Raw genomic sequence first — 27,551 nt, forward strand, 5'->3', positions numbered from 1 at the left:
ACTCCAAAGAGACACTTTGACCCCTTCACAAACAAGGAATTTGCACGAAGGACCTGGAACACCATTCTGACCTGCTTCACATGAGACTCCCAATCATCCGAAAAGACCAAAATGTCATCCAAATATACAATCAGGAATTTATCCAGGTACTCTCGGAAGATGTCATGCATAAAGGACTGAAATACTGATGGAGCATTGGAAAGCCCGAATGGCATAACCAGGTACTCAAAATGGCCCTCGGGCGTATTAAATGCTGTTTTCCATTCATCGCCTTGTTTAATACGCACAAGATTATACGCCCCTCGAAGATCTATCTTGGTGAACCAACTAGCCCCTTTAATACGAGCAAACAAATCAGACAGCAACGGCAAAGGATACTGAAATTTGACTGTAATTTTATTAAGAAGGCAGTAATCAATACAAGGTCTCAAAGAACCATCCTTCTTGGCCACAAAAAAGAACCCTGCTCCCAATGGTGACGACGACGGGCGAATATGACCCTTCTCCAAGGATTCCTTTATATAACTCCGCATAGCGGCGTGTTCTGGCACAGATAAATTGAACAATCGGCCCTTAGGAAACTTACTACCAGGAATCAAATTAATTGCACAATCGCAATCCCTATGAGGAGGTAGGGCACTGGCTTTGGGCTCATCAAATACATCCCGATAATTCGACAAAAACTCTGGAACTTCAGAAGGAGTGGAAGACGAAATAGACAAAAATGGAACATCACCATGTACCCCCTGGCAACCCCAGCTGGACACAGACATAGATTTCCAGTCCAATACTGGATTATGAACCTGTAGCCATGGCAACCCCAAAACGACCACATCATGCAGATTATGCAACACCAGAAAGCGGATATCCTCCTGATGTGCAGGAGCCATGCACATGGTCAATTGGGTCCAGTACTGAGGCTTATTCTTGGCCAAAGGCGTAGCATCAATTCCTCTCAATGGAATAGGATACTGCAAGGGCTCCAAGAAAAAACCACAGCGCCTAGCATACTCCAAGTCCATCAAATTCAGGGCAGCGCCTGAATCCACAAATGCCATAACAGAATAGGATGACAAAGAACAAATCAGAGTAACGGACAATAGAAATTTAGACTGTACCGTACCAATGGTGTCAGACCTAGCGAACCGCTTAGTGAGCTTAGGACAATTGGAGATAGCATGAGTGGCATCACCACAGTAAAAACATAGCCCATTCCGACGTCTGTGTTCTTGCCGTTCAGCTCTGGTCAAAGTCCTATCACATTGCATAGGCTCAGGTCCATGCTCAGATAGTACCGCCAAATGGTGCACAGCTTTATGCTCACGCAAGCGTCGATCGATCTGAATGGCCAAAGACAGACTCATTCAGACCAGCAGGCATGGGAAATCCCACCATGGCATCCTTAAGGGCTTCAGAGAGACCCTTTCTGAAGATTGCTGCCAGGGCACATTCATTCCACTGAGTGAGCACAGACCACTTTCTAAACTTCTGACAATATATCTCCGCTTCATCCTGACCCTGACACAGAGCCAGCAAGATTTTCTCTGCCTGATCCACTGAATTAGGATCGTCATAAAGCAATCCAAGCCAGGAAAAACGCATCAACATCACGCAATGCCGGATCTCCTGGCGCAAGGGAAAATGCCCAGTCTTGAGGGTCACCACGTAACAAAGAAATAACGATCTTTACTTGTTGAACAGGGTCACCAGAGGAGAGAGGTTTCAAGGCAAGAAACAATTTACAATTATTTTTGAAATTCAAGAACTTAGATCTATCACCAAAAAACAAATCAGGAATTGGAATCCTAGGCTCTGACATCGGATTCTGAACCACAAAATCTTGAATGTTTTGTACACTTATAGTGAGATTATCCATCAAAGAGGACAGATCTTGAATGTCCATGTCTACACCTGTGTTCTGAACCACCCAGATGTAAAGGGGAAAAGAGAGACAAAACACACTACAAAGAAAAAAAATGGTCTCAGAACTTCTCTTATCCCTCTATTGAGATGCATTAGTACTTTTGGCCACCTGTACTGTTATGACCTGGTGGTCAGGACAATAATGGACCTGGTGGATAAGAGCACACGGAAAGACCTGATAGTTACTGATAATATAGGACGAGCTCTGGGACGTGGGAACTCTGCTGACCGCAATCCCTAATCCTATCAACCACACTAGAAATAGCCGTGGATTGTGCCTAACGCTCCCTATGCAACTCGGCACAGCCTAAGAAACTAGCTAGCCCTGAAGATAGAAAAATAAAGCCTACCTTGCCTCAGAGAAATTCCCCAAAGGAAAAGGCAGCCCCCCACATATAATGACTGTGAGTAAAGATGAAAATACAAACACAGAGATGAAATAGATTTAGCAAAGTGAGGCCCGACTTACTGAACAGACCGAGGATAGGAAAGGTAACTTTGCGGTCAGCACAAAAACCTACAAAAAGACCACGCAGAGGGCGCAAAAGACCCTCCGCACCGACTCACGGTGCGGAGGCGCTCCCCCTGCGTCCCAGAGCTTCCAGCAAGCAAGAACAATCGAAATAGCAAGCTGGACAGAAAAATAGCAAACCAGAGAAAAACAAGCAGTCACTTAGCTTCTGCTGGGAAAACAGGTCACAAGAACGATCCAGGAGTGAAATAGACCAATACTGGAACATTGACAGGTGGCCTGGAGCAAAGATCTAAGTGGAGTTAAATAGAGCAGCCAGCTAACGAATTAACCTCGTCACCTGAGGAAGGAAACTCAGAAACACCCACAGCCACCAGAGAAAGTCCATGGACAGAACCAGCCAAAGTACCATTCATGACCACAGGAGGGAGCCCGACAACAGAACTCACAACAGGACGCCATGTTGCGTTTGGAGAGCCACTGATGTGCCTAAACATTGAAACCCCCCACAAGTGACACCATTTTGGAAATTACACCCCCTAAGGAACTTATCTAGAGGTGTGGTGAGCACTTTGACCCACCAAGTGCTTCACAGAAGTTTATAATGCAGAACCGTAAAAATAAAAAATCATTTTTTTTTTTCACAAAAATTATCTTTTCGCCCCCAATTTTTTATTTTCCCAATGGTAAGAGAAGAAATTGGAACCAAAAAGTTGTTGCACAATTTGTCCTGAGTACTCTGATACCCCATATGTGGGGGTAAACCACTGTTTGGGCACATGGGAGAGCTCGGAAGGGAAGGAGCGCCGTTTGACTTTTCAATGCAAAATTCACAGGAATTGAGATGGGACGCCATGTTGCATTTGGAGAGCCACTGATGTGCCTAAACATTGAAACCCCCCACAAGTGACACCATTTTGGAAAGTAGACCCCTAAGGAACTTATCTAGATGTGTGGTGAGCACTTTGACCCACCAAGAGCTTCACAGAAGTTTATAATGCAGAGCTGTAAAAATAAAACAAAAATTTTTTCCCACAAAAATTATTTTTTAGCCCCCAGTTTTGTATTTTCCCGAGGGTAAAAGGAGAAATTGGACCCCAAAAGTTGTTGTGCAATTTGTCCTGAGTGCGCTGATACCCCATATGTGGGGGGGAACCACCGTTTGGGCGCATGGGAGGGCTCGGAAGGGAAGGAGCGCCATTTGGAATATAGACTTAGATGGAATGGTCTGCAGGCGTCACATTGCGTTTGCAGAGCCCCTAATGTACCTAAACAGTAGAAACCCCCCACAAGTGACACCATTTTGGAAAGTAGACCCCCCTAAGGAACTTATCTAGAGGTGTGGTGAGCACTTTGAGCCCCCAAGTGTTTCACTACAGTTTCTAACGCAGAGCCGTGAAAATAAAAATAAAATTTCCCAAAATTATTTTTTAGCCCCCAGTTTTGTATTTTCTCGAGGGTAACAGGAGAAATTGGACCCCAAAAGTTGTTGTCCAATTTGTCCTGAGTGCGCTGATGCCCCATATGTGGGAGGGGGGGGGGGTGAACCACCGTTTGGGCGCATGGGTGGGCTCGGAAGGGAAGGAACGCCATTTGGAATGCAGACTTAGATGGAATGGTCTGCAGGCGTCACATTGCGTTTGCAGAACCTCTAATGTACCTAAACAGTAGAAACCCCCCACAAGTGACCCCATATTGGAAACTAGACCCCCCCACGAACTTATCTAGATGTGTTGTGAGAACTTTGAGCCCCAAGTGTTTCACTACAATTTATAACGCAGAGCTGTGAAAAAAAAAATCTTTTTTTTTTCCCCACAAAAATTATTTTTTAGCCCCCAGTTTTGTATTTTCCCAAGGGTAACAGGAGAAATTGGACCCCAAAAGTTGTTGTCCAAATTGTCCTGAGTACGCTGATACCCCATATGTTGGGGTAAACCCCTGTTTGGGCACACGGGAGAGATCGGAAGGGAAGGAGCACTGTTTTACTTTTTCAACGCAGAATTGGCTGGAATTGAGATCGGACGCCATGTCGCGTTTGGAGAGCCCCTGATGTGTCTAAACAGTGGAAACCCCCAATTATAACTGAAACCCTAATCCAAACACACCCCTAACCCCAATTCCAACGGTAACCCTAACCACACCTCTAACCCAGACACACCCCTAACCCTAATCCCAACCCTATTCACAACCGCAAATGTAATCCAAACCCTAACCCTAACTTTAGCCCCAACCCTAACTGTAGCCTTAACCCTAACTGTAGCCTTAACCCTAGCCCTAATCATAACCCTAGCCCCAACCCTAGCCTTAACCCGAATGGGAAAATGGAAATACTTTTTAATTTTTTTTTATTTTTCCCTAAGGGGGCTTTGATTTACCTTTATAGCAGGTTTTTATGATTGGCAGCCGTCACACACTGAAAGACGCTTTTTATTGCAAAAAATATTTTTTGCGTTACCACATTTTGAGAGCTATAATTTTTCCATATTTGAGTCCACAGAGTCATGTGAGGTCTTGTTTTTTGCGGGACGAGTTGACATAGTAACATAGTTAGTGAGGCCGAAAAAAGACATTTGTCCATCCAGTTCAGCCTATATTCCATCATAATAATAAATCCCCAGATCTACGTCCTTCTACAGAACCTAATTGTATGATACAATATTGTTCTGCTCCAGGAAGACATCCAGGCCTCTCTTGAACCCCTCGACTGAGTTCGCCATCACCACCTCCTCAGGCAAGCAATTCCAGATTCTCACTGCCCTAACAGTAAAGAATCCTCTTCTATGTTGGTGGAAAAACCTTCTCTCCTCCAGACGCAAAGAATGCCCCCTTGTGCCCGTCACCTTCCTTGGTATAAACAGATCCTCAGCGAGATATTTGTATTGTCCCCTTATATACTTATACATGGTTATTAGATCGCCCCTCAGTCGTCTTTTTTCTAGACTAAATAATCCTAATTTCGCTAATCTATCTGGGTATTGTAGTTCTCCCATCCCCTTTATTAATTTTGTTGCCCTCCTTTGTACTCTCTCTAGTTCCATTATATCCTTCCTGAGCACCGGTGCCCAAAACTGGACACAGTACTCCATGTGCGGTCTAACTAGGGATTTGTACAGAGGCAGTATAATGCTCTCATCATGACGTTTTTATTGGTAACATTTTCGGGCACGTGACATTTTTTGATCGCTTTTTATTCCGATTTTTGTGAGGCAGAATGACCAAAAACCAGCTATTCATGAATTTTTTTGGGGGGAGGCGTTTATACCGTTCCGCGTTTGGTAAAATTGATAGTTTTATTCTTCGGGTCAGTACGATTACAGCGATATCTCATTTATATCATTTTTTTAATGTTTTGGCGCTTTTATACGATAAAAACTATTTTATAGAAAAAAATAATTATTTTTGCATCGCTTTATTCTGAGGACTATAACTTTTTTATTTTTTTGCTGATGTTGCTGTATGGCGGCTCGTTTTTTGCGGGACAAGATGACGCTTTCAGCGGTACCATGGTTATTTATATCCGTCTTTTTGATCGCGTGCTATTCCACTTTTTGTTCGGCGGTATGATAATAAAGCGTTGTTTTTTGCCTCGTTTTTTTTTTTTCCTTACGGTGTTTACTGAAGGGGTTAACTAGTGGGACCGTTTTATAGGTCGGGTCGTTACGGACGCGGCGATACGAAATATGTGCACTTTTATTGTTTTTTTTTTTTTTTATTTAGATAAAGAAATGTATTTATGGGAATATTTATTTATTATTTTTTTACAAACTTGTAAAAAAAATTTTTTACTTTGTCCCGGGGGGGACATCACAGATCGGTGATCTGCCAGTTTGCACAGCACTCTGGCAGATCACTGATCTGTCTCAGAGCGCTGCAGCGTTACCAAGCGCCTGCTCTGAGCAGGCACTTGGTAAGCCACCTCCCTCCCTGCAGGACCCGGATCCGCGGCCAACTTGGATCCGGGATTTGCTGCAGGGAGGAAGGTAGGAGACCCCCGGAGCAACGCGATCACATCGTGTTGCTGCGGGGATCTCAGGGAAGCCCGCAGGGAGCCCCTCCCTGCGCGATGCTTCCCTGCACCGCCGGCACATCGCGATCATGTTTGATCGCGGTGTTCCGGGGGTTAATGTGCCGGGGGCGGTTCGTGACCGCTCCTGGCACATAGTGCCGGATGTCAGCTGCGATAAGCAGCTGACACCCGGCCACGATCGGCCGCGCTCCCCCCGTGAGCGCGGCCGATCGCCTATGACGTACTATTCCATCCTTGGGAAGTAGGGCCCACCCCACATGGACGGAATAGTACGTCTAATGGCAGAAAGGGGTTAAAGGGTCGACAATGACTTGTAGGATTGCTACTTCCAATAGGTGGCACTAGAGTTCTAGTTCTCTTCCTCTCTGAAGAGACAATTTGCATAATTAGCACAACCTACCTGGAAACACTTGGTCTACAACTGAATAGGTGTTCCGAAGTGTAGAGACACTTCAGTTATTGTCACACCTGGAATATCTAGGGGCCTTTCAGATCATTCCCCTATATTACTGGAGCTGCCCTCTCCCTCACCTGAAATGTGTAGCAAATATAGGATACATCCTTTCAGGTTGTCCCTAATTGGCGAAAATGATAGAATAATTGACCAAATTCAAGTGTTCTGGGAAATCCCCACACTTGGGAAGGAGAAGTGACAGTGATCTGGGAGGCCTTCAAGACCTATTTGAGGGGATGTTTGAGAACAACTATCTCTTATATTAAAAAAAAATAATTAAAAAAAGGTGTTAGCCTCACTAGAGAGGCATCATTTGTGGCTGACCCATTTGTCCCAAATAAACAGAGAACTTTAGATTGGTAGACAATATCTGCAACTTATAAAAGAAAGCGGGTCGGGGAGGGGGGTGATATCTGATTCTTGTGAGATTCTCTGTGTTTTCTGACCCCTATCACGACCTATACTCCACTCGAGTTGATTATCCAGAGGAATATTTTAACTGCATAAATCTCACTATCCTCGGAGAGGAAAGTGCTGCGGTCCTGGATACTCTGATTACTGATGAACAGATAATGGAAGCAGCCAGAGGGATAACGCATAGGAAGTCTCTGGGTCCAGATGAACTCCAGCTGGAAGTCCATCTACAATATTTAGACCAATTGGCTCTTCACCTTCTCAAATTATATAGTTCCTAAGTTAAACAAGGTGTTGTTCTACTCAAATCTTTCTACAATGACAATATCGTGGTAATATTAAAATCAGGTAAGTCTGCTGAAGATTGTGCATCACATAGTCCCCCTATCCTTATAAAAATTAGTGTAAAATTTACCAAAATTCTAGCACTAAACTATAGAGTATGTCACAAAATTATACACCCAGACCAGTGAGGATTTATTCCAGGTCTGTCTACATCCGATAATCTAAAGAGAGCGCAGGTAATTGTACAGTTGGGTTGGAAAGGACAGGAAGATTGGGCCTTTTCATCTCTGGATGCTGCTAATGCATTTGATTCAGTAGAGTGGGCATACATTGAGAAGGCCCTTTGACAATTTGGCTTTGACCAGGTTTCAGAAGATGGATTGTATCGATCTCCAAAAGCCAAGGTCCTGATTCCCTGGGGGAGAGGGACCAGACAGGGGTGGCCCCTGTCGCCCCCTTTTAATTGCCATTGCACCACTAGCTGTCAGGATCTGCCAGACTGTAGGGTATTAAGGGATTAAAGTGGGTTCCCATGAGGACCACTTGGGGTTATATGCGAATGATTTAATTCTATTTATGGCTAGTCCTCTTTTGTCATACCGGAGGGAGAAATTAGAAAATGGTGAGACCTCCCTCTGTCAGTAGCTGGGAGAATCAATGACATTAAAATGATAGTGCTTCCTAAATACATGTTCTGGAACATTCAGCTTCCATAGTCCCTCAAAAGGTCTTTGCCATGATCAACTCCCATTTAGCATCCTTTATATAGGTATCAAACAGACACAAACTGAAACTAACTATTCCTTGAGGCCCAGGGAACAGGCAGGTGCTGTACTCCCAGACGACTTATACTACTTAGCTGGCCAACTTTGCTTTCTACAACACTGGATAGCAGATAATCATTTGCCTCATTCTGACTACCTTGTACACTGAGTCTTCAGTCTATGAGAAGTCTTGGAGGTACCAGAGCAGTACTCACATTCCTTCTTGCCAATTAACAGACTTGCGGTTCAAGTTTAGAGAGCCACTAAAAAGACTTATGACATAACAGCGCTCTTCCCGAATTGCTACATTCCCAAGATTCTCAGTTTTGATCGAAATAAGAGGTTAAGACACTAGCACACGTATTTATCCAAGGTATTCTTGTTTCCTTTCAGACACATTCTTTAGGTAACTGAAACTAAGGCAAGCCCTACATACCCAAATATTGGAAATTCTCTCATTCTCATAACCCCCAATTGGGATTCTATGGAGCCAGGGACCCATGGGTTTGATCTATTTTTTTTTAATACAACCAATTACCAAGCAGATGTTCCTCATCGCCATTGGTGGTTGAGGCCAAAATGGAGGACAGTAATACCTTATCAGAGGACGATTGGAGCAAGGCCTTAAAGTTCTCACAATATGTTTCACTGGCAATTAACAGGCTAGTCAAAATGTATACAGTCCATCAACTCCTAGCAGGTTAGATCCACCACTGCAGATTGCGATAGGCATGGGGAACAGGCGGCAGATTTTATAAACCTGATGTGGTATTGCCCTTCTATTGCACACTTTTTGAAATAAGTCATAGGTATCCTCATCAAGATCATCCAATCCCCTGTACCAATCTGCTCTAAAGGGTGTTTATTATGAATCCTTGATGAGGAGACCGGGCCTCACTACCCTCATACTCTTCTTATGGAAACATTGTTTTTGGCTTGCAAGGCTATCGCCATGAGATGGATGTATAGAAGACCCACAAGAATTTCACACTGGGCCAATATGGTAAACATAGCAGCTTCCTATGAGAGGATCTTTTATAAAAACAGACATAGTCCTGAAAAATTTGATATGGAAGCCTTGGTTTGTTTTCACCTTTTACCGATGGTTTGTTAAGGGCAAGGTTAACTTTGCCAGACAGCATTAATGAAAAATGAGAAATACGATTTGTTCCAATATTTAACCTTATGTTGTATAATCTTCAATAAAACAAGTTTAAAAAATATAAGTGTTAATTGTTTTGTCAATTAAAATACAAAGTAAATGAACAAAAGAGAAATCTAATAAATTCAATATGGTCTTTGCCTTCAAAACAACATCAGCTTATCTAAGAATACTTGCATAGCTTTTGATGGTACTCATCAGGGAGATGGTGCCAAGCATCTTGGAGAATATATATATATATATATATATATATATATATATATATATATATATATATATATATATATATATATATATATATATATAGTAATCCTGGACAGGCTCGATTATCAGGGCTGTGTGGGGACATATCATCAGTTCCATTACTCCTTGTCCGTCTTTACACTGAACATATTTCTCAGCATTTAGGGCACCAGTGATCCTCAACCAAATCCCCAACTCAATTTGATGAAATCCTGACCCAATCTTGCAAGGAACGCCCATCTCTAACATTGCTTTACTGGTGCCTGAAGACACTTACCGCTCTCCAACCTTTCGCAGAACAAGCTGCCTTCTGTTGCAGCTAAATGTTTCACATTTTCACTCATCAATCCAGAGCACCTGCTGCTATTTTTCTGCACCTCAGTTCTGGTCTTCATGGACAGTTAAGTTGAGTTGTTTCAATGCAGACGGTATTGCTTTTCGGCCACGAATCTTCCATGAAAATCAGGATTTCCTTAGTATTGCACAGGGGTTGGAATCATCACCTGTGCAGATGATCACATTACCACCGATGCAATACTAAAGAAATCTTGAAAACCTGCACTGTTGGCGGCCCTCGAGGCCTGGAGTTGGGGACCCCTGCTTTAAGAAATACACACCGACACTTCAAGTAATACCATCAGGAAGGCATCTGGGTCCAAATTTTCTCTACAGCAGGACAACAACTCCAAAGATACATCCAATATCATTGAAGACTATCTCCAGTGTAAAGAAGAATAGGGAGGCCTGAAAGTGATAATATGGCCGCCACACAGACCTGATCCCAACATCATCCAGTCTGTCTGGTGAAATGATATTTTGGCTGGATAAAAAAAAAAAAATCATCATTCTAGTCATCGCATCGACCTGTGTAAACAGGCTGCCAAAAACAATGGCGGCCTATATGCACTATTCTATGCACTATTAAACATATTGTGAGGACGTTAAGGCCTTGCTCCAATCGTCCTCTGATAGGGTATTACTGTCCTCCATTTTGGCCTCAAACAACACTGAATAAATTATTACAGATAATTCAACGAGCATATGGAGTGGGGGTCGGCCTGTGTAAACAGGCTATTGAAGGACCGTTGATTAAACAAGTTGTGGGTCAGTGTTCGTTTATTGATGAGAATCGTGTAATGTAAACAATTAGTGCACTAAATTATGTTTATCATGTTCATATCAATCTAAAATCAGAAAAGTGATTGTTAAAGCAAACAACTTCATTTATCAAAAATCCTCAATGTTTTCAAGAATGGAGGATTTTTTCTTCTGTACAGCTATTGCCAATTGTCTAGGTTAGTGGCCAGTGCTACAGTCTATCAGTGGCGGCCAGTCTCCTAGGCAAGGAGTGCAGCTGGCTTGATTGCTAGGCCTGGTCAGCATAATTGCACACTCTATTCCGATGCAGAGGAAAGACCGCCTCATCTTGTAGCATGGAGGAGAACAGAAAGTTAGGCTAATAGTGCGGGCATGCCACTGGTACGAATTGTCAATCATTGTTCATGGGCCTATGAAGTGGTGCACTACTCTAGACCAAACGTGGGAATAAAGGCCCCGTCACACATAGCGACGCTGCAGCGATACCGACAACGATCCGGATCGCTGCAGCGTCGCTGGAGAGCTGTCACACAGACAGCTCTCCAGCGACCAACGATCCCGAGGTCCCCGGTAACCAGGGTAAACATCGGGTAACTAAGCGCAGGGCCGCGCTTAGTAACCCGATGTTTACCCTGGTTACCATCCTAAAAAGTAAAAAAACAAACGCTACATACTTACCTTCTGCTGTCTGTCCTCGGCGCTCTGCTTCTCTGGTCTGGCTGTGAGCACCGGGCAGCCAGAAAGCAGAGCGGTGACGTCACCGCTCTGCTTTCCGGCTGACCGACGCTCACAGCCAGAGCAGGAGGAGAGCAGAGCACAGCGCTGGAGGACAGACAGCGGTAGGTAAGTATGTAGTGTTTGTTTTTTTACTTTTAGGATGGTAACCAGGGTAAACATCGGGTTACTAAGCGCGGCCCTGATCTTAGTTACCCGATGTTTACCCTGGTTACCAGCAAAGACATCGCTGAATCGGTGTCACACACGCCGATTCAGCGATGTCTACGGGGAGTCCAGCGACGAAATAAAGTTCTGGACTTTCTTCCCCAACCAGCGATCTCCCAGCAGGGGCCTGATCGCTGCTGCCTGTCACACTGGACGATATCGCTAGCGAGGACGCTGCAACGTCACGGATCGCTAGCGATATCGTCTAGTGTGACAGTACCTTAACTCTTTTACCATTGGTGTCACTTACTTTCCACCTCTAACGCTCCTGAGCAGTCTTACAATGTCAAGCAAAGTTTACCTCTACCTAAACAGGGGTACAATTCTAGGAGCCCAATAATGCACCAAATGAAAATGCAAATTACAACAAACTAGAGACGGGATAAAATAGGTAGCGTCTTTAATACATTATTTTCATAGCACAAACACTTTGAAAAATTATAATAGTTTAAAATTGTTTTTTTTTTTTTTCATACAGTTTTGCAATGCCACAATACAGCCAGCCAGGTCTGGCAACAATACTGAGGTGAAAAATGGCAGCAATCTAACCAGGTCAGGTTGTGTCACCCTAGTGAACATCAGGTTTCTGAATAACAAAAAATAACGAAAACCCTAAGAAAAAAAAAAAAAGAATGAAAACATCGAGGGGAGCACCATGAAAGACCAAAAAATGTGGTCAAGAGTTCACAGAGCATTAAATAATTGAAAGTTGAAAGACCCTTTGACTTACAACAAAACCATGTCAGAATAAAATATGACACTTTCCATAATGATTTCTTTCACAGTAAAAGGCCAAAGAAATTACTACACACACAATGGCAAATATTGCTTCATTTTCATCCGTCATATTGGAAATTCAGATGGCCATCCATTTTTTTTTGTCAGTTAAAGCTGCAAAATAAAAGCTATACAAGCACTTTATGAAGCATAAAAAAAGAATTATGTACAGATTTAAGGTCTACATGTCCAGCACACGATACAAACCACACAAAATATCCACAGCGAATGATAAACAATTGTGGCTGGAGTTGTAGGGGTATGAAATTCATTCTCGTTGTCAGTGCATGGCCCCACTGTGTACATGAACAGCCCCAGTCCTTTTTCATCATCTACATCTCTTCCAAGACAGCTGTGTTTGTTCCTTCATCGTTTTTTAGCAGATCGACGCCGTACCTGTGATCAGATTAAAATTAATCATCTGTAACCTGCACACAGCTCAATAATTATAGTTGCTGAAAAAACAAAAAGTATTGTTCCGTGACGCTGTACCAATTCAAGTCGTATAAAAGCAAACCGTATTCAATAATTAATATGTATGTACAATTATATCATGAGGCAAATTTGGTGGCCACTTCACCAATTTTACAGGAAAAAAGACAATTATAAAGTTTACAGGAAAAAAAACAATTAAAGTGAGTTTCTTAAAGGGATTCTCCCATTATAAAAAGATCACCAGGATATGCCATTACTTTATGATCAGTTGGGGTCTGACCTGTGACACAGACATTCGTAGATGGACAACCATTATGAAATGCCAATACGCTTTGACACTAGTGAACTTACAGGTGCAGGTGTAACTTCTTCCTCATCTGAATTCTCTTCCCGAGATGCATCACTAAAAGCTGGGCTATTGTGAGATACATCCATTTCTTCATCTGAATCGGGCTCTTTACTTATGACTTTTCGCGGCCGACCTACATTACTAAAAAGGTTGACATGCAAAAATAAAAAGGTTGGGATTTCCTATCATGCCAAACAAGCACAACAATCCGACAGAACTTCCAGAACGCTTATGTATGAATCGTATGCTATAAGCTCCTGTATACATTTTATCATCTAAAGGGGGTGTATGACACTTGTTTTCTAGGCTTGGACCATTCTAAAGCAATAAAATAGAGGCAAATTCACTACCCAGCGCTTCTGTGGATCTATTGCAGGCTGCGCCAAAAGGCAACAGTACGATCAGATGACTAGATGCCGGTACAAACTTCTGTAGGGGCCTGCTCTGGATCCACAGAGGTGTTGATTCTGCTTGTATTAAAATCATCCATGCTTAAATTAAGAAAAGGAATTCAGTGTCGGACAGCCACTCTATAGCTACAAAAAGGATTTAAAGCGAAGAAAAACAGTGCATCGAATTTTAGACCTTTTTAGACAAACCCTAAAGAAAGTGGTCAACTTCATTTACTCACATGCCAACATTTCTTCAGTTGAAATTGAGTTGTCCACCCTTGGGGACAATTATTTTTTACTTAAATGCATATATTTGTGCCTATAATTTTGTTTGCAACTGGGTTTCATTACATTTCTTTTCTTTTTTTTACAGTTTTGCTTTTACAACCTCTTTGCACATTCCACTTTGATGTGGTCTCAGATGTGGTGTCAGAATGAGGTCACTGATTGATTTTCAGGTAACTTATTTTGTAGCCAGCAATAGACTATAGAAGACAAACTGTGAAAAATGTTTAATGAAGCCCTATAACAAAAATGTTTCATCATTTTTATCATCAAATGCATTTCAATTACGGAGTGTGGGGGTGAGAGGTTGAATAAATTACCCTTTCTTTTCCTGTACTGGGCGATTTTTGGGAGGCCTGCCTCGTCTTTTCTGTGGCGTACTTTGAGGTGTCTCCAAAGTTGATTCTGACTGGTCAGATCTAAAAGAAAGTTGCTTATTAGTACCATCGTATCATGCAGCACAAGTGTAAGACTATGTTCTGTTCTTACAGAGTTTAATCTTTTTTTTTTTTTTAGCATAATCTATTTAAAAACCGCCTCAAAAGTTGATTAAAAAATGCTTGAAAGACTTGTATTTATTTTAATGATAATCTACTTTTGCAAGCACTTTCCTTTTCCCTCTTCAGGATTTGAAAAACACCAGGTGGAAAAAAAACAAAGTGCATCCCACTTCTTTGAATCCAGTCTTAAATCCAGTCCAAATTTGACACATCAATTCCAAAGTAAAACAAAAAAAAACTTGGGAGGTAAGGAGGGAAACTAAAGAGACACTCCCAGGGCCTTTTTTTGTGCTAAATCTGCATAAATGCATATGTAGAGTAATGTGGATACATTAATATGCTCACCAATAGTTGTATTCCACAATTTCCAGCGCCGCTCCAGTCAGTCTTTGGGTCACGTGACGATTACTCAGACTTGCCGGATCACGCTGATCTCTAGGCGTGAGCTGGAAGTTTTTTACAGTGTAAGCCTATCATATGACATAGTTCTGATGCTCTATTGACTTACATTGTAAAAGCACATAGACCAGCGTGATCGGCAAGTTGGAGGAGTTATCACGTGACCCAAAAGAGGACCGAAGCGGCGCTGGAAACCGGGGAAGATGACAATCGGAGATTATATTATTGCACTTACATTACACTACACTGGTTTAGAAAATAAGAAGAGTGGGAGTGCTTCTTTAGATTAAGAAAAAAAAATCAAAGTTACTTTCAAACAAACATCAGGGGGAAAAATTACATAAAAAACACACATTTCCTGAACTTGGGCCTATAAATTTTTCAGTGCCTCAAAACCACTGTCTGAATATCGCCTAAGGCTACATGTGGCACATTTCAATGAATCCGCTTAGATTTCACAGCTAAATCTCCACAGCCATTTTGCTATTCAGTCACCGTAGATGTCCTCTTTGTATATTAAATGTTATTATTAAGATCATGATTTCTGCAACAGAATGACCATGATGTGGATTTGACAACCACAACATGCTTACTGAAAGTTTATGCTATATGTGGATGGCGTTTGCTAAACCATTTAGAGGTTTTGTACTGTAATTTGCTCTGGATTTCTGCCACATCTGAACTGAGTACGATGGGAACAAGCGGTGAACTCAAGATAAATTCATGAAAGTGATATTGCAGTATGATAGAGACCCAAACTTAAGACCTACCCACAATTCAACCAGAATTCTAAAACATTTCCACTTACTTCTGTGCAGCTTTTCGAGGTCCCTTTGCTGCACCCCTGCCTTTTCTCTTCTGTTCTACATTTTCAGAATCTTGCTCTTCACTGATATGAAGTGCTTCCTCCTCATCATCTTGGGAGTTTTCTATCGGGACAGCCTTTTTTCTACCTCTTCTGGGAGTCTTTGGTGCTGGCTCTTCTTTATTAGCAGTCACTCCCTTAGCAGATTTTGGTGGCCTTCCACGTCTTGCTTTTTTAGGTGGGCTATTCTGTTCATCTTCAAACTCGAGGAGGTCTTCTTTTATCCTTTTATCTGGCCACGGTTGGTCGTCTGACTCAGAAACAGCTGCTGCTCTTTTTCTACCTCGCTGGCCACCTCTGGGTTTTGATTCCTGAACAGATTTGGAGAGATCATCCATGCTTAAACTGTCCTCCTGATCTAGAAGAGATTGCTTTTTCCGCCCTCTCGGCTTATCTATGTCAGAGTCGTCTCTCTTATCACCTTTCTTCACTGATAATGGTGAAGACATCATTGAATAGTCTTCATTTTCACTCTGGTCAAGTTCGGTGCTGTCAAGTCTTTCCATAAAATAAAAATAAAGATTACATTAACATGTCATGCAGAGTCTAAGCTGTCAAGTGATAGTCAATGATAATCTACTGCTCCCATACAGGGTTCAACTGACCCAAAGGGTGTAAAACATTAACATGCTCCTATTAGCCTAACTTTCCTGAATAATCAGAGAAAGAACGCGCGAGGAAGAGAACGCGCGAGGAAGAGAACCCGCGAGAAAGAGAACCCGCGAGAAAGAGAACCCGCGAGAAAGAGAACGCGCGAGGAAGAGAACGCGCGAGAAAGAGAACGCGCGAGGAAGAGAACCCGCGAGGAAGAGAACCCGCGAGAAAGAGAACCCGCGAGGAAGAGAACGCGCGAGAAAGCGAACCCGCGAGGAAGAGAACGCGCGAGGAAGAGAACCCGCGAGGAAGAGAACCCGCGAGGAAGAGAACCCGCGAGGAAGAGAACCCGCGAGGAAGAGAACCCGCGAGGAAGAGAACCCGCGAGGAAGAGAACCCGCGAGAAAGAGAACGCGCGAGGAAGAGAACGCGCGAGAAAGAGAACGCGCGAGGAAGAGAACCCGCGAGGAAGAGAACCCGCGAGAAAGAGAACCCGCGAGAAAGAGAACCCGCGAGGAAGAGAACGCGCGAGAAAGAGAACCCGCGAGGAAGAGAACGCGCGAGGAAGAGAACCCGCGAGGAAGAGAACGCGCGAGGAAGAGAACCCGCGAGGAAGAGAACCCGCGAGGAAGAGAACCCGCGAGGAAGAGAACCCGCGAGGAAGAGAACGCGCGAGGAAGAGAACGCGCGAGGAATAGAACGCGCGAGGAAGAGAACGCGCGAGGAAGAGAACGCGCGAGGAAGAGAACGCGCGAGGGAGAGAACGCGCGAGGGAGAGAACGCGCGAGGGAGAGAACGCGCGAGAGAGAGAACGCGCGAGGGAGAGAACGCACGAGGAAGAGAAAAAGCGAGAGAGAGAGAGAGAGAGAGAGAGCGAGAGAGAGAGAGAGAGAGAGAGAGAGAGAGAGAGAGAGAGAGAGAGAGAGAACGAGAACAGCTTTCTGACTTTTTGCGAATATGGGCAGCCGCACATTTTATCCCCTGCCCATAGTCACTTTTTGCGAATAGGGGCAGTCGCACATTTTATCCCCTGCCCATAGTCACTTTTTGCGAATAGGGGCAGTCGCACATTTTATCCCCTGCCCATAGTCACACCATTTGGTAAATTCCTGCTCATGCTATCTGGCTTAATTGATAAAAGTAAAACTATTTTACACTTCCACATACATACTTTTCAACATTTTTTTCTATACCTACTTAAACTTCTGCAAATTACTGTATGTATAAAAACATGGTATGCCTGAAAATCGAACTTTTATGCAAGAGGTATTCTGCATTTAAAGCTTTACCAAGATCAGACTCTTCCAAAATTGCACGTTAATGCACGTCATATTTATAGCTGAAACATTATGCTTTAATGTACAAGTGCAGCTGTTAAATTGTTAAGTGGCATCATTAGGTGTCCAATTTTAGAAAACATTGAATATAGGGTGAGAATATGATTTTTTTTTTCCCGTACATTATTCAGACATTATTTTGGCATGTTGAAAGTATGAACATGATCCTGGAATCTGTGGCAACATTAGGTTTTGTGTTTAAATACTGAAACTTTATATCATGGTCTTAGCGTATTTTGTCTAATGTAAAAACTTTTAATAAGGACTTATGCGTGTGATTCGTTTTTAATTTGCACCTTATCAAATTAACTTGTCTTGGTTCCGTGTGCTTTTCTTTTTCTTGACAATCTGAACTTTGTTTTCCTTATCCAGATGTTTTAACCCAATTCCTCATTTGCGACTTTTCAAAGTATTCAAATTTTAGCGCAAAAAGAGTACTCCAGCGTCATGCTGGAGTAGAATATCCGTGTATCTTTATTTGTTTTGTACAGCTGACATGTGCGCGCAATAGCGGCGGGTGAAATCGCTATTCACCCGCCGCTATTAACCTGTTAAATGCCGCTGTCAAACGCAGACAGTGGCATTTAACCGGCGCTTCAGGCCGGGTGGCCGGAAATGATGTAATCGCCGACCCCCGTCACATGATCGGGGGTCGGCAATGCATCAGGAAGGTAACCATAGAGGTCCTTGTGACTTCTATGGTTACTGATGCCGGCCTGCTGTGAGCGCCACCCTGTGGTCGGCGCTCACAGCACACCTGCATTTCAGCTACATAGCAACGATCTGATGATCGCTGCTATGTATCTTCTAGCCTCCCATGGAGGCTACTGAAGCATGGCACAAGTAAAAAAAAAAAAAAATGTTTTTAAAAATATGAAAAAAATATAAAAAATATAAAAGTTTAAATCACCCCCCTTTCGCCCCATCCTAAATAAAACAATTAAAAAAAAAAAAACTACACGTATTTGGTATCGCCGCGTTCAGAATCGCCCGATCAATAAAAAAAAGGCATTAACCTGATCGCTAAACAGCGTAGCGAGAAAAAATCTGAAACGCCAGAATTACGTTTTTTTTGGTCGCCGTGACATTGCATTAAAATGCAATAACGGGCGATCAAAAGAAAGTATCTGCACCGAAATGCTATCATTAAAAACGTCAGCTCGGCACACAAAAAATAAGACCTCACCCGACCCCAGATCACGAAAAATGGAGACGCTTCGGGTATCGGAAAATGGCACTTTTTTTTTTTTTTTAAAGCAAAGTTTTGAATTTTTTTTCACCACTTGGATAAAAAAATAACCTAGACATGTTAGATGTCTCGGAACTCGTAATGACGTGGAGAATCACAATGCCAGGTCAGTTTTAGCATTTAATGAACCTAGCAAAAAAGCCAAGCAAAAAACAAGTGTGGGATTGCACTTTTTTTGCAATTTCACCGCACTTGGAATTTTTTTCCCGTTTTCTAGTAAAAGACATGGTAAAACCAATGGTGTCGTTCAAAAGTACAACTCGTCCCGCAAAAAATAAGCCCTCACATGACCATATTGACGGAAAAATAAAAAAGTTATGGCTCTGGGAAGGAGGGAAGTGAAAAATGAAAACGCAAAAACGGAAAAGGGCCGCGACTTGAAGGGGTTGAAGACGGATGGCCTCACGTTTCATCCGTCGTTTGCTGGATTCTTCAAAAATTGTTTGTCTGGCGGCCGGAGACAACGGCCTAAAAAAAAAACAACAAAAAAAAAAAAAAACGGACAGCGACAGATCTGTCGCCGTCATTCGAAAAAACTAATCCGTCACAGCAATTTTTCACTATATACAGGCCACACAGAGGCCCATAGGCACAAAACCAGGGACCAGGGAGTGAGTTGTGTTCCCCAATGAAGAAATATTATGGTGAGTACCAAAAATCCTTCTTTATTTATCGCTTCATTGGGAGACACAGGTAACCATGGGACGTCCTAAAGCAGTACCAAGAGAGGAAACAGAATATTTTGCTCAAATCAGGTCAGGTGCTTTCCGCTTGCAGCACCTTTCTACCCAAGCCGGTATCAGCTGAAGCCTAGGTATGTACTCTGTAGAACTTTGCAAACATGTGAAGGGATGACCAGGTAGCAGCTTTGCATATTTGGGTTGCAGAGGCTTGGTGGTGAACGACCCAAGAGGCTCCAACCGCCCGGGTGGAGTGAGACATCATTCCCAGAGGGGGTGGCCTGTTGAATCCAGTGGGCAATGGTAGACTTGGAAGCAAAGAGACTCCAGTGGCGAATCCTGATGGAGGACGAGAAACAGAGAGCAACAGGAGAGAGCTGCCTGCTCGGATACCCATCAGATGGACGTGATGTATACCAAAAAGCAACCTTCCAGAAGAGGACGGAAGATGTGATGTCCTGAATGGATTTGAAGGGGGATATTTGAAGAACGCTTAAAACTAGGTTAAGGTTCCACAGGAGGGCGATACAGGTAAGGGTGTCCAATCTGAAGGCTCTGGTAACAGATGAATGTATTTTTCTTCCAGAGCACGGTCCCGGCCGGTGGCAGACACTCCTGTTGCTCCATCCTGTAGCGGTGCAGGTAACTCACAAAAAAGGACCTGTGGCATGTGTACAGCTGGCAGGACCCTATCTGACATCAGGAGTCACGTGATAGTGTACGGAGCACAGTATGGACCACTCGCTTCCTACGCGTTTCGGAAACGCTCGGTTTCCTTCGTCAGGGTTTCCTTCACCGGCCAGGACAGAGCTCCGGAAGAAATCTACATTTAACTGCTACTAACCTCCACTTTGTGGGGACTACCCACCAATATTTCAACCATCTTCACAAGAAATTGGACATTGGACAGTCCTTTCACTTGCCACACAGAGGTAATAACTTTACCATCAGCTGTCAGCTTACTGTCTGTGGAAAATTTGACTCTGACCTTCTACCCTGTAGCCATTTGTATTAAACCCACAGCAATGTGTATGCATTTATGATATCCTATTTAGACTGCAAGTTATATCAATTAATATTGCAGGGGATATTATTTAGCGCAAAAAAACACTTGAATGTGTATACTGTACATCTTTGATTTTTGCATAAAATCTATCAGCTCTGCATGCCCAATTTTTTAAGAAACCAGCACAAAACAACAATGAATGTCACAAGGCAAAAAAAAAAATAAAAAATAATTTGAAAACGCAAAGGATGAATTGGGCTTTTTTTTGTATATCAAAGTCAGCTATGCTCAATTTAAAGTTACAGATACAAAAATCTGCATATGCACAATTTTAATGATATTCACGCTTACTTTAATTAAATGGAATTTGCCATCAGGACTAATGTGGCCAGTAATATGCAAGTCCTGGCTGCCATGTGACTACCGTACTATAAAACTTCTGTTGATGCCTTGGAGCAAGGTCTGGTAAAGGAGCAGCTATTTACATACACTCATCAGTCAGGGAAGATGCGAGCACATGGTAAAAAGATAGGATTGATATTCTTCCATACCTCCCTTTAATCCTTCCAGGAGAGCTTGGATTAGAGCCACTGCTTGCATTGCTGACAGTTTCCATTCTTGATGACTTGGACTGTGTTTGCTTCCCAGCTGAGGACAGTGGCTTGTTTACTGCACCAAGAACATTTGTGGACTTTGGCTGAAAACATAAAACAATTCAAAACAAAACACAAAATTTACCGGAACCTTATACAATAAACCATAAAAGACAAAATACTATAATACAAACCATCGCCAAGAGCATCAGACAGCAGCACAAAGGTCAGTCCAATTGGAGCGACTGGAATTACTATAATTATAATGAAGCAAAGTGATGATTACTCAATATCTCACCTTTCCAGGAGTGAAAAATGCTTTCATATCGGCAGGAAGATAATTTTTGGTGTTGCTAAAATTCTGTGGAAGAACCAAAGATACAAGGTAAGATTTTCGCACAGAGATACAGTATAATACATCAAACTATGCTAAGTACACAGGTACGATAGAACAAAGCTCCGCAAACATGGACCCCATTCACCAATCAAAGGCTAAAAGATTGTATGCAGACCCAAACCAGAGGCTGAGGATAAAAGAACAGTTTAGTCAACTATATAGGAATGCCCCTCTCAAAAAAAAAAAAAAAAAAAGTAAAAACGTCTAGAGTACTTTTGTTTTACATTTGGGGCCTTGTGGTGGATGAATGTCACAAGCTGATCAAGACTGTGGTCATTGGTCAAATACCTCATGAACAAATATGCTCAACAGTAGATGCACACACAAAAGTTAAAGGAAGACGACATGTTTGTCTGTGTAACAAACCAAGATGTTATCAAACAGGTTGGGGATAAAGAAAACTAACATCTCTTTACAGCTTTGAAACAATTATGTAATTGATACAATGCATCTAAAGCAAAACATGAAGCAAACCAGTAGTTGGTCTCGATTTAGCCACTTACCTACCGCCCGTACGCATTAAAATGGCAGCCACTAAGGGCACTTATTCCCTCATCGCCGTTTTAAAAGAGCAATCGGTAGAGAAATGAAGCCCCCCCAAGACCCCTTGATAACTCAGACATTCCTGGGTCCTCCTGATCAATCTCGTCATCATCTTCCAGGAATAAAAAATGGCGGGCGCATGCGCAGTGCACCCACAAAGATCTGCCAGCCGGTAGCTGGCAACAATTGGAAACTTTTCCTATTGGTTCCTTTTTATTACTGTGATGAACCCTATCACAGTGATCAAAAGAAAAAAATAGTACAGTATATACTCGAGTATAAGCTGACCCGAGTATAAGCCAAGACATCTAATTTTGCCACACTAAACTGGGAAAATTTTTTGACTCGAGTATAAGCCTAGGGTGGGATATGCAGCAGCTACTGGTAAATTTCAAAAATAAAAATAGATACCAATAAAAGTAAAATTGATTGAGACATCAGTAGGTTAAGTGTTTTTGAATATCCTAGCTATAGCTATGACTAAGGGCAGTACTGCCTGGAACGTGTCAGCTTGTTTTAATGATGCGCTAATAAAGGACAAGATTTTATTCTATTTTCATCTCCTTCATTCAATATTTTTTTTTTTTTTATTAAATAGATTTTTATTGAAAGCGAATATGAACAATACAATTTATGCATTTTCCAGTATATTACAAAATTTTTACATTTTCCAAACCCCCAACAATCCCAACAAAACCCAAACCTCCCCCTCCCCTGACAGCTCATACCCAGTTATACTTTGTTACCAGTATTGATGGCTCTTTGAGCCATTTGAATCACTTATGTCCGCTTGTTCTTTAGCACTCTCTTCCTTTCAGAGGCCCTCATCCTCCCATTTCCCATACCTACTATCCCAGCTCGAGCCACGGAGACCACATTTTATCAAACGTTTCTATTTTCCCACGTCTTTTGTATACCCCCTTTTCCAAATTGAGACCATGTTTAACATATTTCAGGAATTCACCCCTTGTAGGCGGCTCATCCTTGATCCAGTTCCTTGCTATTACCTTCCTTGCCATATATAATAGCCTAGCTATTGCTATCTTCCAGGTGTTATCCACTCTAATTTCCTCTACATGTCCCAGTATACACACTATCGGATCTCTCGGCACTCTGCATTTATACGCCCCTTCCACACGGCTCATTACCACCAACCAGAAAGCAACCAGTCTTGGACATGTCCACATCATGTGGTATATTCCTGCATTCTCAGTCTTACATCTCGGGCATTCAGAGTCCGCACGCAACCCCGCTCTGTGCAACACTTCCGGTGATTTATAGACTCTGTGCAAGATGTACAGCTGCGATAGTCTATACGGCTCGCTCAGTGACACTCGTGGAACCCACTCCAACACCGACTCCCAGGTTTCATCCTCCATTGGGCCTAAATCTCTTTCCCATTTCGCTCTCGCTTTTAGAGGGAAGTCTAGTAAATATGCATGTAGAAGGTCCTTATAAAGGGTGGTAATGACTCCCCTTGTGGACCCTTCCCCACATACGTATTCCAGAACTATGTCCTCCTGGATCTCAATACCACCGCCCTTGTTTTGCGCTTTAAAGGCATGTTTCATCTGAGCATATTGATACTCCCCAGTCGGTCTCAATCCAAACTCTCCCTGCAGCTGCGAAAAGGACTTTAATCCTTGTTGTTGAATTATCTGAGCCACCAAGTGGATTCCTTTGGCCTGCCACTCCGCCAGCACTCCAAGAGCCGCAAACTCAACCAAATTATTATTAAGCCATATCGGTGTAAATTTAGTCAGCCCCGTAACCCCCCGAATATGTCGCAGTCTGGTCCATAATTTATGTATCAAAAACATAGTTGGGTATAATTTCCCCAATACTCCCAAGGAGCCATCCTCCAGACACTGCGCCACCGGTCTTCGGTTTGTCACCCTCTCCATCAAGTGTTGTACCGCACTGGTAGACGCTCCCCGCGCCCAGCCCTTCAAATGCTGGCTCTGGGCTGCAAGAAAATATAACTCAGGATTGGGTAAAGCCAATCCTCCATCTTCCTTGGGTCGCTGAAGCGTCTCCAGGCGAATACGTGGGTACCGCCTCCCCCATATCAGGCTTCTAAAAAGAGCATTAATCTGCCGGAATTTCCCACGTGGAATCCAAACTGGCGCATTATGTAGGACGTAAAGTAATTTGGGCATCAGAACCATTTTAATGAGATTAACCCTACCCACCACCAATAGGTGTAATTTATTCCACGCATCCACTTTTGCTTTAAGGGCGCCCATGAGAGGAGTCAAATTCCTATACAAAAACTCTGTAACTGGCATCGAGATCCATATTCCCAGGTATTTGAAAAGGGATGCCACCTTAAGCCGCCCCTCTCCCAATGGCTCACTTCTGCTCTCCTCCACCCCATCCACCTCGAAGAGGACCGATTTATCCCAATTTATCCTCAATCCCGACAAGGCTCCAAATTTCCCAATGATCTCGATAGCCCCATTCAAGGCTTCATCCGGGTCCGCCAGGAACAGTAAAATGTCATCTGCATATAACGCGATCTTCTCCTCAACACTCCCATATCTGAACCCAGGAACCTCATCCGATTGTCGGATCTTAGCGGCCAGTGGCTCCACAGCTAAGGCAAACAGAAGGGGCGACAGTGGGCAACCCTGCCTCGTACCTCTGGCCAACTTTATAGGCTGAGAAAGTTCCCCATTCACTCTAATTCTAGCTGTTGGTAGTGAATATAACAGTTGAGTCCATGCCACAAATTGCGGACCAATACCCATACACTTCAACACCCGCCAGAGATATCCCCACTCCACACTGTCAAACGCCTTATGGGCATCCAAGGATGCAATAACCCTTCGGCCACAGTTGTCAGACTTCAGCTGTAGGTTCATATGCAGCCTCCGCAGATTAACCGCTGTAGACCTGTCAGGCATAAAACCAGACTGATCCGGATGTACAAGGCTAGCAATGACGCTGGACAAACGGGTAGCTAACACCTTGGCCAAGAGTTTGACATCGATGGTTAACAGAGAGATTGGTCGATACGACTCAGGCTTCCCCAGATCCTTATCCTCCTTCGGAATAACCACTATAATAGCCTCCCTCATAGATGCTGGGAGATACCCTTGGCATCCAGCCTCCTCCAGCACTAACTTTAATCTGGGAATCAGCACTTCCTCCAAACTTTTATAGATTTCGGCTGGTAACCCATCAACCCCAGGTGCCTTCCCATTAGCCATAGACTTCAGCGCCCGACTCAGTTCCTCCTCGGTGATAGGGGCATCGAGGCTCACCCCATCCTCCTCACTCAATTTCGGAAGACCCAGACTCTCAAGGAAAGTCTCCGTATCTCCGGCTGACTCATTGACCCTGGAGGAATATAAGTCCGCGTAAAAGTCCGCAAAGACCTTTATAATTTCAGGTGTTTCAGATACCCTGCTCCCCCCATCTGAAACCAACGAATGTACATACGAGGTACCACGCTGAGCCGCGGCTACCACCGATAGCATGTGTCCCACTGTTTCTCCCTCCTGAAAATAAGCCACCCTCTGAAACTCCCGCTTCCTTTCAGCTTTTCCCAGCAGAATCTTTTCCATACAATTTTGCGCTGTTCTCAACCTTTTCTCTGCCTCAGAAGTCCCCAGCACTACCATCTCGTCCTCTGCGGCTTTCAGCTCCTCCATCGCCACTCTCTCCGCCTCCCTTGTCCTCCTCTTACACCTACTAATGTCTCTAAATAGTAACCCTCTCAGGTACGCTTTGATTGCATCCCAAACAGTTAGAGCATCTGTACTCCCATCATTTAAAGCAAAGAATTCCGTCACCTCCTTCCCTATACCGTCCAAATCAATACTCTGTAACCAGTTAGGATGGATCTTCCATTCTCTCCCACTTGCGGTCCGTGTCCCCAACAACCTAACCTCCACCTCAATTGGACTGTGATCCGAAAGGGCCCTCGGCAGATAACGCACCTCTCCCACCATTGTGTCCAACAGGCGGTTACCCAGCGCCATATCAATTCTGGATAGCGTAGCATGAGCCGGCGAGTAGCACGAGTACCCTCTCTCCCCAACATGTCTAACTCTCCATAGATCAATCATGCCTATTTCACGCACATAGGTACCAAATGTTGTAGTGTGCCCCTCCGACCTGTTCTGGGTGTTCTTATTTTTATCCCAAAAGTCATCACAGATATTGTTCAAATCCCCAATAATTAAGAGTGGTAGTGGTTCCCATCGTTGCACCCTCTCCAACACCTCCCTGATCTTCTTACTTGAATATGGAGGTGGAATATACATTGCCGCCACACACAATCTCACTCCATACAATATACATTGTATCACCACATACTGACCCTCAGCATCCACACATACTTTCACCTCTTCATACTGCACTCCCACCGGCACCAACACTGACACACCTCTTGAGTACGTCGAAAAGGTAGAATGATACCCTTTCTGTATCCAACGTCTATTCAGTACATCCACTTTCTCCTGTATCAAGTGCGTCTCTAGCAAGCATATCATAGAAGCCCGCTGATCCTTCGCATACTGCAAGCTCGCAGCTCTCCTAGATTTATCCGCCAGACCTCTCACATTCCAACTCAAAATCTTAAAGCGGTCCCCTATTATGTGACTCATCATCTTTAGTTATGTCTTTACTTCCCGTTCTGAGCTGTCTAACTTCCCTCCCCACCCTTACCCCTACCCCCCCTCCCCCACACCCCCCAATACTATACATTCTGCCTCTTATCAAGAGTGGGGCACCATCACCCATTGCGAACACTCTTGTTAACGTAACCTTCTCCTTCCGCCTCCCGCTACCGTTTATAACAGAATTCGGCGCAATTCTTAGAAGAACAATATAATTCAACCTGTATTAAATTACAACTGCAAGAAACTAAATAAACTTTTAGTACGCTGCACACCCTTCCTCCCTCGTACTTCTCCGCCGCATCAGCACACCCAGTACATTCCCTGAATAATACCCAGCTCCACCCTCCAACCTTCACATTTCAATTACCAGTGTACTGTCAGTCCATCTCTTTTTCCCCTTTTTGAAAGAATTAAAATACCTCCCGACTAACCCACCCCACATTTTCAATCTCCTTTCCCTTTAAGCTTTTTAGCATTAAGATCTATCCACTGGGTAGCGTCCTCCGGCGTCTGGAAAAAATTAATCTTATCCAGCGCTACCACTCTCAGTCGTGCCGGAAACATCATGGAGTATTGCACTCCCAGTTCTCTCAGCCGTCTCTTGATACCCGTGAACATCATCCGTTGTTTCTGTACCAGGGCGGAATAGTCAGGGTAAATAGCAACTCTTTGACCTCCAATTGTCAGATCCGTCATGTCTCTAGCTTTCCTCAGGATAATGTCTCTGTCTCTGTAGTT

At 43.4% G+C, this 27,551-nt stretch overlaps 1 protein-coding gene across 1 annotated transcript in view; it reads right to left on the reverse strand.

The window, feature by feature from the left end:
• Positions 1-12,167: 12,167 nt before the first annotated feature.
• PDS5B (PDS5 cohesin associated factor B) overlaps positions 12,168-27,551 on the reverse strand; it is a 225,703-nt gene continuing 210,319 nt past the window's right edge. The window contains exons 29-34 of the mRNA XM_069758991.1: positions 21,544-21,606; positions 21,204-21,349; positions 15,730-16,284; positions 14,343-14,441; positions 13,348-13,486; positions 12,168-12,957 (exon numbers count right to left, since the gene is read on the reverse strand). Of these exons, the coding sequence (XP_069615092.1) occupies positions 12,928-12,957; positions 13,348-13,486; positions 14,343-14,441; positions 15,730-16,284; positions 21,204-21,349; positions 21,544-21,606 (1,032 nt within the window). The 3' untranslated portion in view covers positions 12,168-12,927. The remainder of the gene's footprint in view (positions 12,958-13,347; positions 13,487-14,342; positions 14,442-15,729; positions 16,285-21,203; positions 21,350-21,543; positions 21,607-27,551) is intronic.

The sequence above is a fragment of the Ranitomeya imitator genome, chromosome 3 (assembly GCF_032444005.1).
Source record: "Ranitomeya imitator isolate aRanImi1 chromosome 3, aRanImi1.pri, whole genome shotgun sequence".
NCBI lineage: Eukaryota > Metazoa > Chordata > Amphibia > Anura > Dendrobatidae > Ranitomeya > Ranitomeya imitator.